Raw genomic sequence first — 13,618 nt, forward strand, 5'->3', positions numbered from 1 at the left:
GTTTTTTACAACCTTCAAGGAAGCATGCAGGAGCATATGTCTTAAATCTGACAGAGAGTTTGGCAGAAAATGCTGGGAAGTCTTGGCTGGAACCCTGCTGTATCCCTAGCAATAGCAGGGCAGTTTTAAAAGCTGACTCACATGGCCAGGACTGCTGTGTGTGTGTGTTTTTAAAAGCACATAGCCTGTAATATGAAACCCAGAACACAGTTCTGATGACGGCTTGGGGGGGGGGGACTTTAGATGCTCAGATATCTGCTGCCAGCAGCACAGAAAGCAACAGCAACAAAAAAAAAAATGCTTCAAGAAAACCCAAAAGGCATCTGCTCACATACAAAAAAGCACACGTACATAGAAATTGCTTTTAATAGATGCTTAATAATTTCCATCAAAATGAACAATTATTTTTTTTAAAGCAGCAACTAAACGTATTTGAATGTGTTAGGAAATATCTTACATATATTACTATCATTTTTATTCTTTGTACTTTTCCTTTTTAAATTAGTTAAACCTTTTCTTCGACCATTTCACACACGAATATGATGCATTCTGAAGACTCATTACAAAAACCATCTTTTCATTTTAATGTGGAATTCTACTTTTTATTTTTTGCATTTTTAAGACAGGGGTTTTTTTTTTTGTGTGTAGCCTGGCTGTCCTGGAACTCACTCTGTAGACATACTGGCTTTGAAATCAGAGATCCCTATGTCTCCGATTCCTAGAGTGCCGGGATTAAAGAAATGCACCACTACCTCCACCTTAATGTGGAATTCTTTAGAAGCACCAGCTTAACCAGCTTTGGAAAATGAATATCCTCAATGGTCGGTCCATCCAAATGGCGGCATTGCCAGCTCTTCATTGGTTTCCAATCTTTGACTTCCAGGTTTTGGCCCCCTCAAAACCATTTTTTGCATTCCTGAAATCAAGAATGGCCTCAGAAATTTCCTCATTGGTATTCATCACAAACGGACCTAGGGCAGAAAGAGACATTCACAAAGTTCTGGGTAATAACATGTTCTACCACTAGAAGTGATATGTATTCCTATAGCTCCTCAGTTCAAACAACAATCTAAGCATCAATAGTCCATTTTCACACTGTTCAGTTATACAGGGCTAGCATTTGAGTTTTGTGGCTACTACTGTATATAATTATTCATTGTCTTTTAGACCAGACTTAGATAAACAAAACTGAGTCCCATCGTCCACAGCAGGTTCCTCTCCAGCAATGACAATCCCTTTATTCAGCACAGTAGTTGGTGTTTGTAGAACCTGAACTGATGTCAGGAACTGAACCAACCTGATATTATAAAACCATCTAGATTGTAGCAGAGTTTTGGTATCTAGGCAGTGGACGGGGCTATGCCTTTCTAAATCTGCTTTGAAAACGAACAGAATTTTCCTTATAACAAGCAGAAGTCTTACTTGCTTCCAAACAACTTGTACATTTACTTTTTTTTTTTTTTTTTTTTTTTTGGTAGTTCTCCAGAAGATACCTCCTTGTACCCTACAAGAATCACAGATTAGGCCAAGGTTTTAAGTTTAACTAGTTTCTCCTTCCTTCATGAGTCACTATTATGTGCTAACAATTAAAGGGATTTTTGTCTCTCTATAAATGTTTTTATGCTTCTATTGTTTGACTTTTCATTTCAATCATAATTTCTCATTCTTCCATAATTCCTAAAGATAAACATACTGGTATAACTATCTTCTTGCTAGGGATCATCAACACCATAGCTTTAATAAATTGTACTAATACATATCAAGTAAAGAATCAGTTTTTTTTAATGAAATATTTTTAGTGTCAACCATTTTTTTAATTCACCAGGGGGCTAGGGAAAGAACATTTTAGATTTTATTGGTCAAACAGATCAAATACTGGGAGAAGGACTCATTTGCTACACATAATAATTTTCCCACAGTTTACCCAGGTGGAGCCACTCATATACCATAACTCTTTCTGTAGTATGTATCTATATCCATACCATGTCCCCCAGTTTTATAAACTGTCCTTGGGTCACCTAGGAAGGTGTGGGGAACTGAGGAAGCCTTGACTGAATGTGTATTATTGTCAAGAACCAACGTCTCCAACTTGTGGGAATTAGCCAAATCTCCCCCAAGTCAGGCTCAGGAAATTAGCAAGCCTTCCTCTGGTTTGTGTGAGGACATTGGCAGTGCATGCAAAACTAACAACCACAGCTTCCTCATCCTGGATGACTTCAGCTTGAGACAGTTGCTCTGTAGAAACCTCCTAACTCCTCTCTGCTGTGCTTCACACACAGACACACAAGACACACACACAGACACACAGACTCATTCACACACACACACACACACACACACACACACACACACACACACATGGAGCTCAGGTTCTGGGTTGTAGCATGGTTAGTGGCTGGCACTCCAGCAGATCCAGTCCAGGCCAACCGAGTCCAGCTTTTTGTAGATGTGTCTGTATATCCATCTTTTTCTTCATTCTCTTGTCACCCAGTCAGGTTTCCAGGGTTGTTTAGAAAATTCAATAAATTAACACTTGCACATCACTCTGACCATTTCTTGGTAAATAGTAAATGGCATCAATGCATATGTTACAAAAAGTGAAATATCTGTATTTTTCTCATTTGTAGGAGAACATAATCCCATCATAGTTAAGGTAGTTTTCTATTCCAACATGCTATGACATCAATGCCCAATGCCATCATTAAGAGCACACAATAACAAGAGGAGCAGGCTGCTGATAATTCACAAAACCCACAACCAGAACCCCAGTACTCTCAAGATGTTTATGGCTGCCTATAAACATGCAAAGGCAAAACAAACAAACAAACTTAAAAAGAAGACTAAATTAAGCTAACCAAACAAAATGCTTTGCCTCTCAGTAACTGACAGTTCACGAGGCATATATTTTGTTTGATTAATATAAGCTTGTGTTCACAATACCCAGGGTCTCCATGCTCAGAACCACCGAAAGAGGATTTACATACACAGTGCCTACCCGTTTGCTTTGTCATCTCCATCCAACTAAACTCTTGTTTCTACAGACTATTATAGAGGAAAAGGCCTAACATAAAACATTTTTATCCCAAGCACGCTTCTCCTACACAAATCCCAGTCTACAACTAGATAATGACCCTACTCCATTTGGCTGTAGTTTGTTCTCTTCGCAGAAGAACAATATGTTATTTAGTCATGACAAAAGGAAGAAAAGACTATGAGCTTTGGGAGGGACATTTGGTACTATGCAAAATTAACACGAGATGTCACAAGCTGGGGAATATGATTTAATATTCCACCTAAATTATTGCTCGAAGGGGAAAAAAAGAATACTTTCTAAATATTCATTGTGATTTAAATGTATGACCAGCTGGGGCTTATCTGTGATCATTGTTTATGCCTGGGAATTCATGCCAAGTAATGAAATATGATGAGATCTTAAGTCATGCTTAATTAAATAATCAGTGAGCTGCACAGTGTGTTTTGTAGGCAAAGGTATAAATAACAAGTTGGGTTCTAGGTGCTTTTTGTTTTTTGTCATTTCATAAAGGGCCAATGATACAAGGACATCAAGATCCAAAGAGGTGAAGTGATTGTGTGCCTCTGCAGGTTTTCTGCCTTTAACTACAGTACTACCTCTTTCCTACTCTCTCTCTCTCTCTCTCTCTCTCTCTCTCTCTCTCTCTCTCTCTCTCTCTCCTCTCTCTCAAACGAAAAGAAAGTGAGCTGGAAAAATCAGTATTTTGGACTGGAAAAATCAGTATTTTGGACTGGAAAAATCAGTATTTTGGACTTACCATGTTGAACAACTGGTTCTCTTAATGGCTCCCCTGCAATTAAGACAAAATGGCTTCGTTGGGGGCCCTGAAGTCACCAAAGAAAACATAATGAGCATGTTTATTTTGAAGCATAAAATTGAAAACAAGTCATAGTTAAGATACAAATAAAGAAGACCATGCTACCACGGACAATTTTCAGAAACATCTCCGCAATCCTTGATATGGGAATGTTTTTTCCTTAGGATGTTTAGTATTCTAGCAACTAGAATTCAGCAGTAGGTACAGGCTATCAGTGTATCAACATCTGTAAATTAAAGAAGGAACACTGAAATGAAGATCTTCTTTGTGTTTGTGTGTCTATGTGTATGTAGGTCCGTGTGCTTATACATGTGTTTGGAGGCCAGAGGTCTGTGTGTGCAGGTCCATGTGCATATGTACATGTTTAGAGGTCTGGAAAACACTCTTTCGTTGGATTCATCCACCACCTCTGGATCTTAAAATCTTTTCATCTCTTTTGCAACAGCATAATGTCCAAGACTTATTTATTTATTTGATACTCTCTGTATTTACATTTGAAATGATATCCCCTTCCCCCACCCAGATCCCCTCACCCTCCACTTGTCTTCATGAAGGTGCACTAGCTCCCAATCACCCTCTCCACCTCAGTGCCTTGGCTTCCCCTACATTGGGAAAAATGCACCCTCCCTGGACCAAAGGCCTCTTCTCACATTGATGCCAGACACTGCTATCCTCTGCTACATATGCAACTGAAGCCATGGGTCTCTCAGTGTGTGGTCAGTGGTTGGTGTTATTTAATGTGGATGAGTGTTTTGCCTACGTCTTGTATGTTTGCACCACATGTGTGCCTGATGCCGAAGGAGGCTAGAAGAGGGTGTTGATACACCAGTATTGCCTACATACAGTTGTGAGCTGCCATGTGCTTGCTGGTAATCTAACCTGGGTCCTCTTTATCAGCAACCAGTGCTCTTAACTGCCAAGCTCAGTCTAAGAATATATATATATAATATATATATCTAAGAATATATATATTAATGGGAATAATACTTATACAAATCCAAAACCAAGACTTTATTGCTTTGTCACTTACTAAAGTAACATGGAATGTGCCTCGGCACCTTTAAAATAAAACATATACACAATATAAAATGTATACATGTATGTGGATAGAATGTTTGGAGAATCATTTTTATATCAATACATCTCTAGTTTAAAAATAATATGATCACTCTATTATAAAAATATTTTAACGTAGCTACCATGCTCCACTCTTGCAATCAAATGGTGGTTAGTAGTGAGTGGCAGTCAGGAGTGCTGGTAGGTTCGAGCTTGTCTTCAGTATGCTCGCTCCCGATTGCCCACCCTTATAGCCCAAAGTATCCCCAGACCCATTTCCACAACTCTGGCTACACGAATCTCCGTCAGCTTCTCTTTCATGGCGTCATGTTAGTGACTGATTGTGCTTAGCTCTCTAGACTTAACTGGATTGCAGACGTCCCTGATTTCTTACATTTCTTTTTTTAAAAAATTAAGTCCCAAGCCTTACTACTCCTTATAAGTCTCCTACTTGCCAATGCTCTGGCTTGGAAGGGACTTTCTTTGTGAGGGCCATATGGAGACACATAGTGACCTAATCATAAAGAGCGGCACACAAAAGAGACCCGAGACATCCCACAAACAAGAGCTCTACTGGAGCTCAGTCTCCAATCACTTGTGACACCAGTCACTTGGGACACCCCAGGAAGACAAATGAGGATCCAACCACCATGTTGGTCAGAAACTGGTAACTGTTGTTATTTTAAACCACTAACTACTAATAGTTAATTGCCAATAGGTAATTGAGCATTTCATATTATTTTAATTGCATATTTCCAGTTTTCTCAGGCCTATATAGTTTTCAATCAGATAATAATAATAAACCAAATTACTATATATTTTTAAACATGAAGTTTTTAAAACTTCATATTCTAATTATATAGCATTTTCTAAATATTCAACACTATTCTAAATCATATCAAATATCTATACATTTTTACTAATACAAAGATCTATTATCATAATTATATCAAAGTGTTACATGTTTCTACTAGTACAAATCTATTTAATGTGAAGTCATTCCAATGCCTAGTCTCAGATTTACCTCTATATTCAACAAAATTATTAATTAGCTCTTTTTCTTCTGTCCACTTAATGAAAGCTGCAAGAGGACTGCAACGTGCTTTTCTTTCTCACTTTAATTAAATAATTAAATTAAAGAATTAACTAATTAAGTAATTAAGTAAGGATGCATGGTAGAATGATTTCTTCGGAAGTTTTCATCTGCTTCTCCTGACAGCTCAGGGCTGGTGGCTTTTCACACCTGCACTTAGTTGACGCTTCAATTACATCTTCACAGGAGTCTAAGCATCCTCAGCGCTGCCATGTTCTAATCATTGCCTTACTGACTCATAACCCAGCTCACTCCCCACAGGCATCCAAATGTAAAACTGGCTGCAAACCAGTCCTTTGAAAGCAGATATCACCAGGCTCACCTCCTGATATTATGTGTGCTGTAAGCACGGATCACCATCTTCCCCTCCTGACTATTGCTTTTGCAAAGTTCTAACAGCTCGGAATTGTACTTGCTATAGTTTGTTTCACCGTTTCTCTGATAAAATCCTGAGCAAAGCCAATGCTGGGAGGAAAGGGTTTATTTGGGTTACAGTCTGTCATAGATGGAAGCTAAGGTAGGAACATGGAAGCAGGAACTGAAGCAGAGATCGTGGAAGAGCAGTCCTTACTAGCTCAGTTCCAGGTTCATGTTCTGCAACTTCTCTTCCTTCTTCCCTTAGATCTACTTTTTTATATCTATGAATGTTTTGTCTACATACCTGATTATGCACATGCATGCCTGGTGCACATAAGTCAGAGGGAGAAAAGGAGATCCACTGGAATTCAAACTACACCTGGTTCTGAGTTGCGATATGGTTGCTAAGAACCTCAACTATAGGACCTCTGCAAGAGTAGCCAGCGCTCTTAGAGGCTTAGCCTCTCTTCAGCCCCTCTCCTTCCTTTCTCATCATCTGAGACCCACTTGCCTAGAAATGATGATGTACACTACTAGGGCCCACATGTCTTCTACATTAATTAGCCATCCAGAAAATAACCCACAGACATGCCCCCTTGGCCAAGGCAATGGAGGTGATACCTCAATGGAGGTTCTCTGGTCTCAAGTGTGCCATACTGACAACTTGGACTGGCCAACACAATTGTTGTCCAGTCAGTACCAACATTCAGAGAGGTAAGAAAAGGAGGTTTTATTTTGCCTTATCTTGTACCAAAATTCCATGAGGCTTTAGGACTGTTTATGGTGTTTGTAATTAAGCTACTCACTGGTGGACTGGGACATTTTTATTTGGCATGATTTCTCTCTCTCTCTCTCTCTCTCTCTCTCTCTCTCTCTCTCTCTCTCTCTCTCTCTCTCTCTCTCTCTCTCTCTCTCCTTTCAGTTTGATGTTTAATGATTAAGACCTCAACAGCAATGTTAATAAGTCAGTTTTCACAAAGAATGTATTCTCTCGGTTGTTTAAAAAGTCCTCTTAGAGAGACTTTTTCAAAGGTTTTAGTGTGCCAAAAGAGACATGGAAAAGAGGATTATACAACAGTGTTCTGTCATGTTGGGTTTTGCCATGCGCCAGGAGACAAAATTGAGTTGGAGGGCGAGGAAGTGGAGGGGAAAGAGTTAATGGAGCAGAGAAGAAGGGCTGGCCTGTGTGTCACATACATGCTGACTGTTCAGAAGGAAAGTTTCCTAATCAGAAGAGAGGTCTTTGGGGAGTGATATACATGCCCTGTTTCCACACTGTGGAATGAGAAAGTGCTAAACACAAAAGCTTGACTCTTTTATATTACTCAAATGCAATGATGACTTTCCGGTCAATATTTGGAGAGCAGGAGAGAAGGACACGTGCATTTTGTCTGAAATGAGAAATGATGAGCCCTTTAGGAGTCCAAGAGAAGTTTTCCATCCCTGTAAAACCTGAAAGTTTCTGATCACAAACTCCTTGTTTTTTTCCATTGGATATTTTATATATTTACATTTCAAATGTTATTCCTTTTTCTGGTTTCCCCTCCAGAAACTCCCTATTCCATCCTCCCTCCCCCTGTTTCTATAAGGGTGCTCCCCCTCCCACCCACACACTCCCAACTCAACACCCTGGCATTCCCCTTCACTGGGGAAACACACCTTCACTAGCCCAAAGGCCTCTCCTCCTATTGATGCCAGATGAGGCATCCTCTGTTACATATGCAACTGGAGCCATGAGTCCCTCCATGTGTACTTTTAGGTTGGTGGTTTAGTCTCTGGGAGCTCTGGGGGGTCTGGTTGTTGATATTGTTCTTTCTATGGGGTTACACATCCCTTCAGCTCCTTCAGGCCCTTCTCTAATTCCTCTACTGGGGTCCCTGTGTTCAGTTCAGTGGTTGGCTGTGAGCATCTACCTCTGTATTTGTCAGGCTCTACTTTAAACTTCTTTCAGTGACTTTGCTATAGATTCACCGTCTGGGCAGCTCCTTCTTTAATCTAAGCCATATCGATTTTCTATCCCTCACTTTAATTTTTTATACTATTTATTGTTGTGTGGGGTGGCAGTGCATGCATACTACGGTATGTATACGAAGATCAAAGCACAACTTCTATCATTGGCTCTTTTCTTCCACCTGGTGGGGCGGAGACTGAACTCAGGTTGCCAGGCTTAGAGGCAAGTGCCATTACCCACTGACCCCTCTCCCCATCCCTTATCTTTCTTTTGTTAACAAGGCATTAGTAAAAAAAAATCTAATGATCACTATAGCTATTTACTAGAGTATTGGTGTAGTTCAAAATCCCAGTAAAAAATGTTCATCACTAGTGTCAAATGGCGAGAGCCATGCAAAAGTAAGGAGGATGAAAGATGAGCCCAAGACAGCCAGTCTTTAGGTGCCTTTATGCCAATGCTTTTATGGACATTGCTTTTCAACATCCTTGTACATGGTCTAGAAGCTCAGATGACTATTTCATGTAGAATAGCTCCGATTCCCAAGCAGGACCTTTAAAACTGCAGCTCATGCCTTTTGCTTTGGTGCGTCTTCTTGGCTCCTAACTAAGCCTTTTTCCTCTGACTTAAATACTACCTTTCAAACTTGCCTTCAGAGCCAGCAAGATTGTCAGCAGGTAAAGGTACTGACCATTATGCTTGCCTACCCAGCTTCTATTGACACCTACATGGTGGAAGGACAGAACAAAATACTACGATCTGTCCTTTGACTTCCTCCAGTGCATCATGGCACTCTAACTAAAAAGACCAAAAATGCCTAAGTTGCTTTTGACATCCTATAACTTACTGCCAGGAAACATCTTGAGTTCTATTGGGACCAACAATACATGATCAAAGCCCAGAGGAAAGGCCCAGGGGTCATTTAAAGTGTTGGTAACTTCCAAATTAGGAGTTTCTAACTCAGTTAAATAGATTATAACCACAAAGCTTACAGTAAGAGCAGGCCTGTGAGAGCAGAGCAAAGGCACATTTTCTGCCTGCAGTAGCACTGATCACTGTGATGAATTACCTGGAAAAATGACCGGAAAGAAATTGAAGTACAGTGTGATTTAATTGCACGCACTTGTTCTTTTGAGACTTCACTGTTTATACTTTAGGCATCAGTGGCAAGATCAAGCAGTGAACTATTTATTATCAGTTAAAAAAAAAAAGAGTGGTGCTTTTTATCAGGAACTTTTATACAGAATAAAGCACATCACTCATTTGCAGTAAGTGTATTTTCTTAGTGTAGATGGAAACTGCCTTTCATGAAAACAAGGGTTGACGACACTTATTCTCTTAAACTGTCACAGTCCATAGATGTCCTATTCAAATGATTTGCTTAAATTAACCAGCAAAACACACAAATGAAACAAACCACCCATTGTGACTCTTTTAAGACTCTGGTACAACACGCATCTAAAGTTCAGATGGAATCTTTGTAAATGTACTGAAGTCCTTCTAACCATCACTCAGGAGAAATGTCCCGAACACCAGGTGCAGGCCAAAGCAACAGGCTTCCTGCTTTCCTACAGACACACGGCCTCTTTAAATGAAAAATATTTTAAATAAATTTTCTTTTCATTCTGAAGTTGTCATAATGTATGGTTGCCATCCAAACAATGACACAATTGCATAAAACAGTAACAGAATGCCCCGTGTGTCATGGATGTCATTTTCCCAATGAACTAACGCTTATTTTTGTCTATTCCAGCTATGTTGTGACCTGTCACTTCCCTCATCACTTTTTCCATTCTGGCTTCTCCATCCTTCCCTGCAGGATACTCTTTGTGCTGTAATAGGAAGAACTGCGATTGGCAAATGTAACCAGACCCTATTGGAAACTAAATATATCAGCAACTTCTGGCTCATAAATAATTTTCAAACATTTTTTTCAATAATGGGTTGAGGAATGTCATTTTTAAGTAGGACAAATGTGGCAGTTTTGTATGTTTTGACATAAAAGAGTGCATAGACCCTGGGATATGCATTTTCTGGTATTTTGACATTTTGTTTTATTCTGTTTATAGTTCATAGAGGTGTTTCTGATTATCAAGGCAGGAGAAGGTCAATTACAGTAAGTTGGACAAAGATATAAAATCTCCCCCAGTCCATTGCATTATATGATACCGCGGTCTGAGAGCTAGAAGTTCTTCATTCATTTGCTTCCAAAAGAGTTCCCCTTCCTGCTTTTCAAAATGGAATTAGCCAGACACTTCTGCAAAATTGTGTCTCAATCTTTCTTACGAGTGAGTGAAACAAAGCAAGGGGAATGCCTTAATAGGCTCACAGAATGATGAGCTAATTACTCAATGAAATGAAACAGACAATTAAAAAAAAAAAGAACTGAGGAACCTGGAAAAATCGCTCCCCAAAGCACTAAAATGTAAAAAGCAGAGATTCATTTAAAGAAATTATACAAAACATGCTCTTCTTAGCTCCAAATGGGGATAATTCTGAAAGGAGTCTCTCTTAGCATACAGATCTGTGTTCATACTCCTGGATGGCTAGCTTAGTTTTACTTATGCTAAGATAAATTAATAAATAATTCAGTTTTATGATGGCAATATTAAAGAACAATGAAGATGCAGTGCCACTAGATCAAAATATAGACTTTTACATGATTGCTAAAGGCAAGAAATGAATACATATGAAACTCTGAAATATACCAATAAAAACCTCAAAAAAGAGCAATGCAATCAGGACAAATTAGTAAACAGACTCGATAAAGCTGTGGCATAATTTATTTAACAAGGAAGAGAAAAAACTACCTGCTCGATGGGCGATTTAAGCATTTTCATGGAAACCAGTAAAAAGTATAAGTTCAGGAAATTAAAGGGGAGGGAAGATGGTAAGAGTTGGGGCAGTGGATATCTATAGTGAAGCTATTTTTTGGACATGATGGGTCACTGTACATATGAATTCAAAGGAGTTATAACTCTATGCACAAGACCTACACAAGATCAAGCCAGACAAAATCCTATCAGGGATGGAGGAGAAATCATGAAGTCCCACCCCATCTGAGGAACTATTGGCACTTAATGGCTAATGGGGGCTGAAGTGTTAATTGTCTTCAGGAACCCAACCCCCGAGAGAATATCCATGCTCCAGATTATGGTCCTACACCCCTGTACTTACTGGCAGCATACTAGTTGACTTGGTGGGTTAAAAGCAGAGACACTACATGAAGGAATACTGGGAAGGAATAATGAGGGAGAGGGGAAAGGTCGGAAAGGAAAGAAAAGAAATAGACTTGATTAAAACATATTCTATGAGTTTGTAAAACTCTCAGACATGTTTTTTAAAGAGATAATTGAATGTTTGGGGCTGGGGAAATAGCTTAGTTGGTAAAAGCACTTGCTGCTAAACCATGAGAACCTGAATTTGAATCCTAGTCACCCACATAGAAAATATGTGGGTGAGCACTCATACCTGTAACCCTCAAGATTCAGGGGGTGTTTGGATGATTAGAAATGGGTAGATTCTGAGAGTTCCCTGCCAGGTAACCTAGATGGTATAGTGAGTTTCAGGTTCAGAGAGAGGGAGAGACCCTGTCTCAACATTCTCAAAGGAATAAGGTAGGAAGTAATAGAACAGGACTTTCAACATCCTCCCTTAGCATCTGCATGTGTGTGTGGGCGCATGGGTGTCTATACCTATACATATCACATGCGTGTACATACATGCACACACAAAGAAACATAGACACACACACATACACACATAAGGGGCATGAAGAAAGAAAATTAAGTTTAAAATACCTTATTTTCCAATTGGACAGCATCACCTTCTCCAAGCACTGCTGTGTGATGTGGTTCTATCTTTTGTTGAGCATCATCAGGCCCTACAACACAAGATGACCCAGTAGCTTTAGTAACCATTGAGGTATACTGATCCAATCACCACGCTTTTGGGCAACTACTTGACACCATAATGCTCATTTTAATTTCAGAAATGGCAGACTTAGGAAAACCCCCTTGAACTTGAGAGCTGTTTACACTTCCTATTGTTAAAGGCTAAAGTGGACTGGTTTTCAGTGCAGAAAAGAGCAGGAAAATGAATCCTGCAACATGTTTCCATTTATATTCTTAGTGCCATGACTACGTGACTGACTTCCAAAAGCCCTTGAAATTGCATGTCCATAAGAATGCTCTCTTGTGTAAAATACAGACCTCATAAGAAGCAAACAGAGCTAGAAAAATGATTAAGTGTTATCGATAATTCATTTCAACAAGAATTCACTGTGCTTCTCCAACTTTCAAGAACTAGAGAAAAATGCAAAAACGTGCAAATCACATTCCTTCCATCTAAATAATTCAAAATGTTCATGGGGCCAACCAAATATAAGCACATGCAATCATCAGAGAATAATTCAGCTGAAAACTAGACAAGTTGGATAGCAACTTAAAGAATACAGAACAAGATCTGCCCCTAAACACTATTCAGGGTAGGTGCCTGCTACAAACTCGGAAGTATATCTTTAGGTTAGCTAACGTTCCTTCCCTTCTAAGGCTTACAGAGGAAACAAAGCTAGCTAACACTTAAAGGTAACAAATTTATTGAGAAAAGGATCCTGGGGGGCACTTTTAGGTTGAAGTACCCCAGGCATTTGTTCTGGAGAAAATAAGACTTTAACAGAGCTGTGCAAGGTAAGACAGGCCTTTAAGAAAGAGCACTTGAAAGAGGGTATTGTGACTAGGAGGACAGAGTCAGTTGAAGGGAGTGGCTGAGAATTTCTAAGGAATCTTCTATCACAGCTTTGACATTCTCCTAGAAAGGATGAAAATGTATCAAGGAAATCCTTTAAAATAATCCTTCTCCATACAAAGTGAGTGAGTGAGCTACACACACACACACACACACACACACACACACACACACACACATTCACGTGCACATACACACACATACACACACTAACAGAGAGAGTAAGGGATAGAGAGAGAGGAGAGAAATGATCAGATCCGTGTCTTGAAAAAATAATTTTAGAAGCAAAGCATAAAAGGAAATGGAGGATGGGCCTAAACTTAGGCAAACATGTTGGGAGCTGTCTGTAATGGACTAAAATGAATGTGGATTATCATGTGAATTTGAGTGAAAAGAGAAAGACAGGTTGGAAGAGAGGGAAGGAGAGTGGGGGGAGGGGTTTAAGAAAGAGTTTAAGTCTGATGGTCCTCAGCACAAGCATGTGGTGTCCCAAGGAGAGCAGCAGCAGCTCTGCAAGATGGAGCTGCACAATGGAGAGGTCCAAGTGTGGTAGAATAGATACAGAAA

The 13,618-nt window shown here is 39.5% G+C and overlaps 1 protein-coding gene across 2 annotated transcripts in view; it reads right to left on the reverse strand.

The window, feature by feature from the left end:
* Window positions 1-520: 520 nt before the first annotated feature.
* PIR (pirin) overlaps window positions 521-13,618 on the reverse strand; it is a 105,484-nt gene continuing 92,386 nt past the window's right edge. For both annotated transcript variants that reach the window (XM_080909775.1, XM_080909776.1), the window contains 3 exons: window positions 12,106-12,188; window positions 3,792-3,858; window positions 521-971 (listed from right to left, as the gene is read on the reverse strand). In XM_080909775.1, the coding sequence (XP_080765901.1) occupies window positions 856-971; window positions 3,792-3,858; window positions 12,106-12,188 (266 nt within the window). In that variant the 3' untranslated portion in view covers window positions 521-855. The remainder of the gene's footprint in view (window positions 972-3,791; window positions 3,859-12,105; window positions 12,189-13,618) is intronic.

The sequence above is a fragment of the Micromys minutus genome (assembly GCF_963924665.1).
Source record: "Micromys minutus genome assembly, chromosome: X".
Classification (NCBI taxonomy): domain Eukaryota; kingdom Metazoa; phylum Chordata; class Mammalia; order Rodentia; family Muridae; genus Micromys; species Micromys minutus.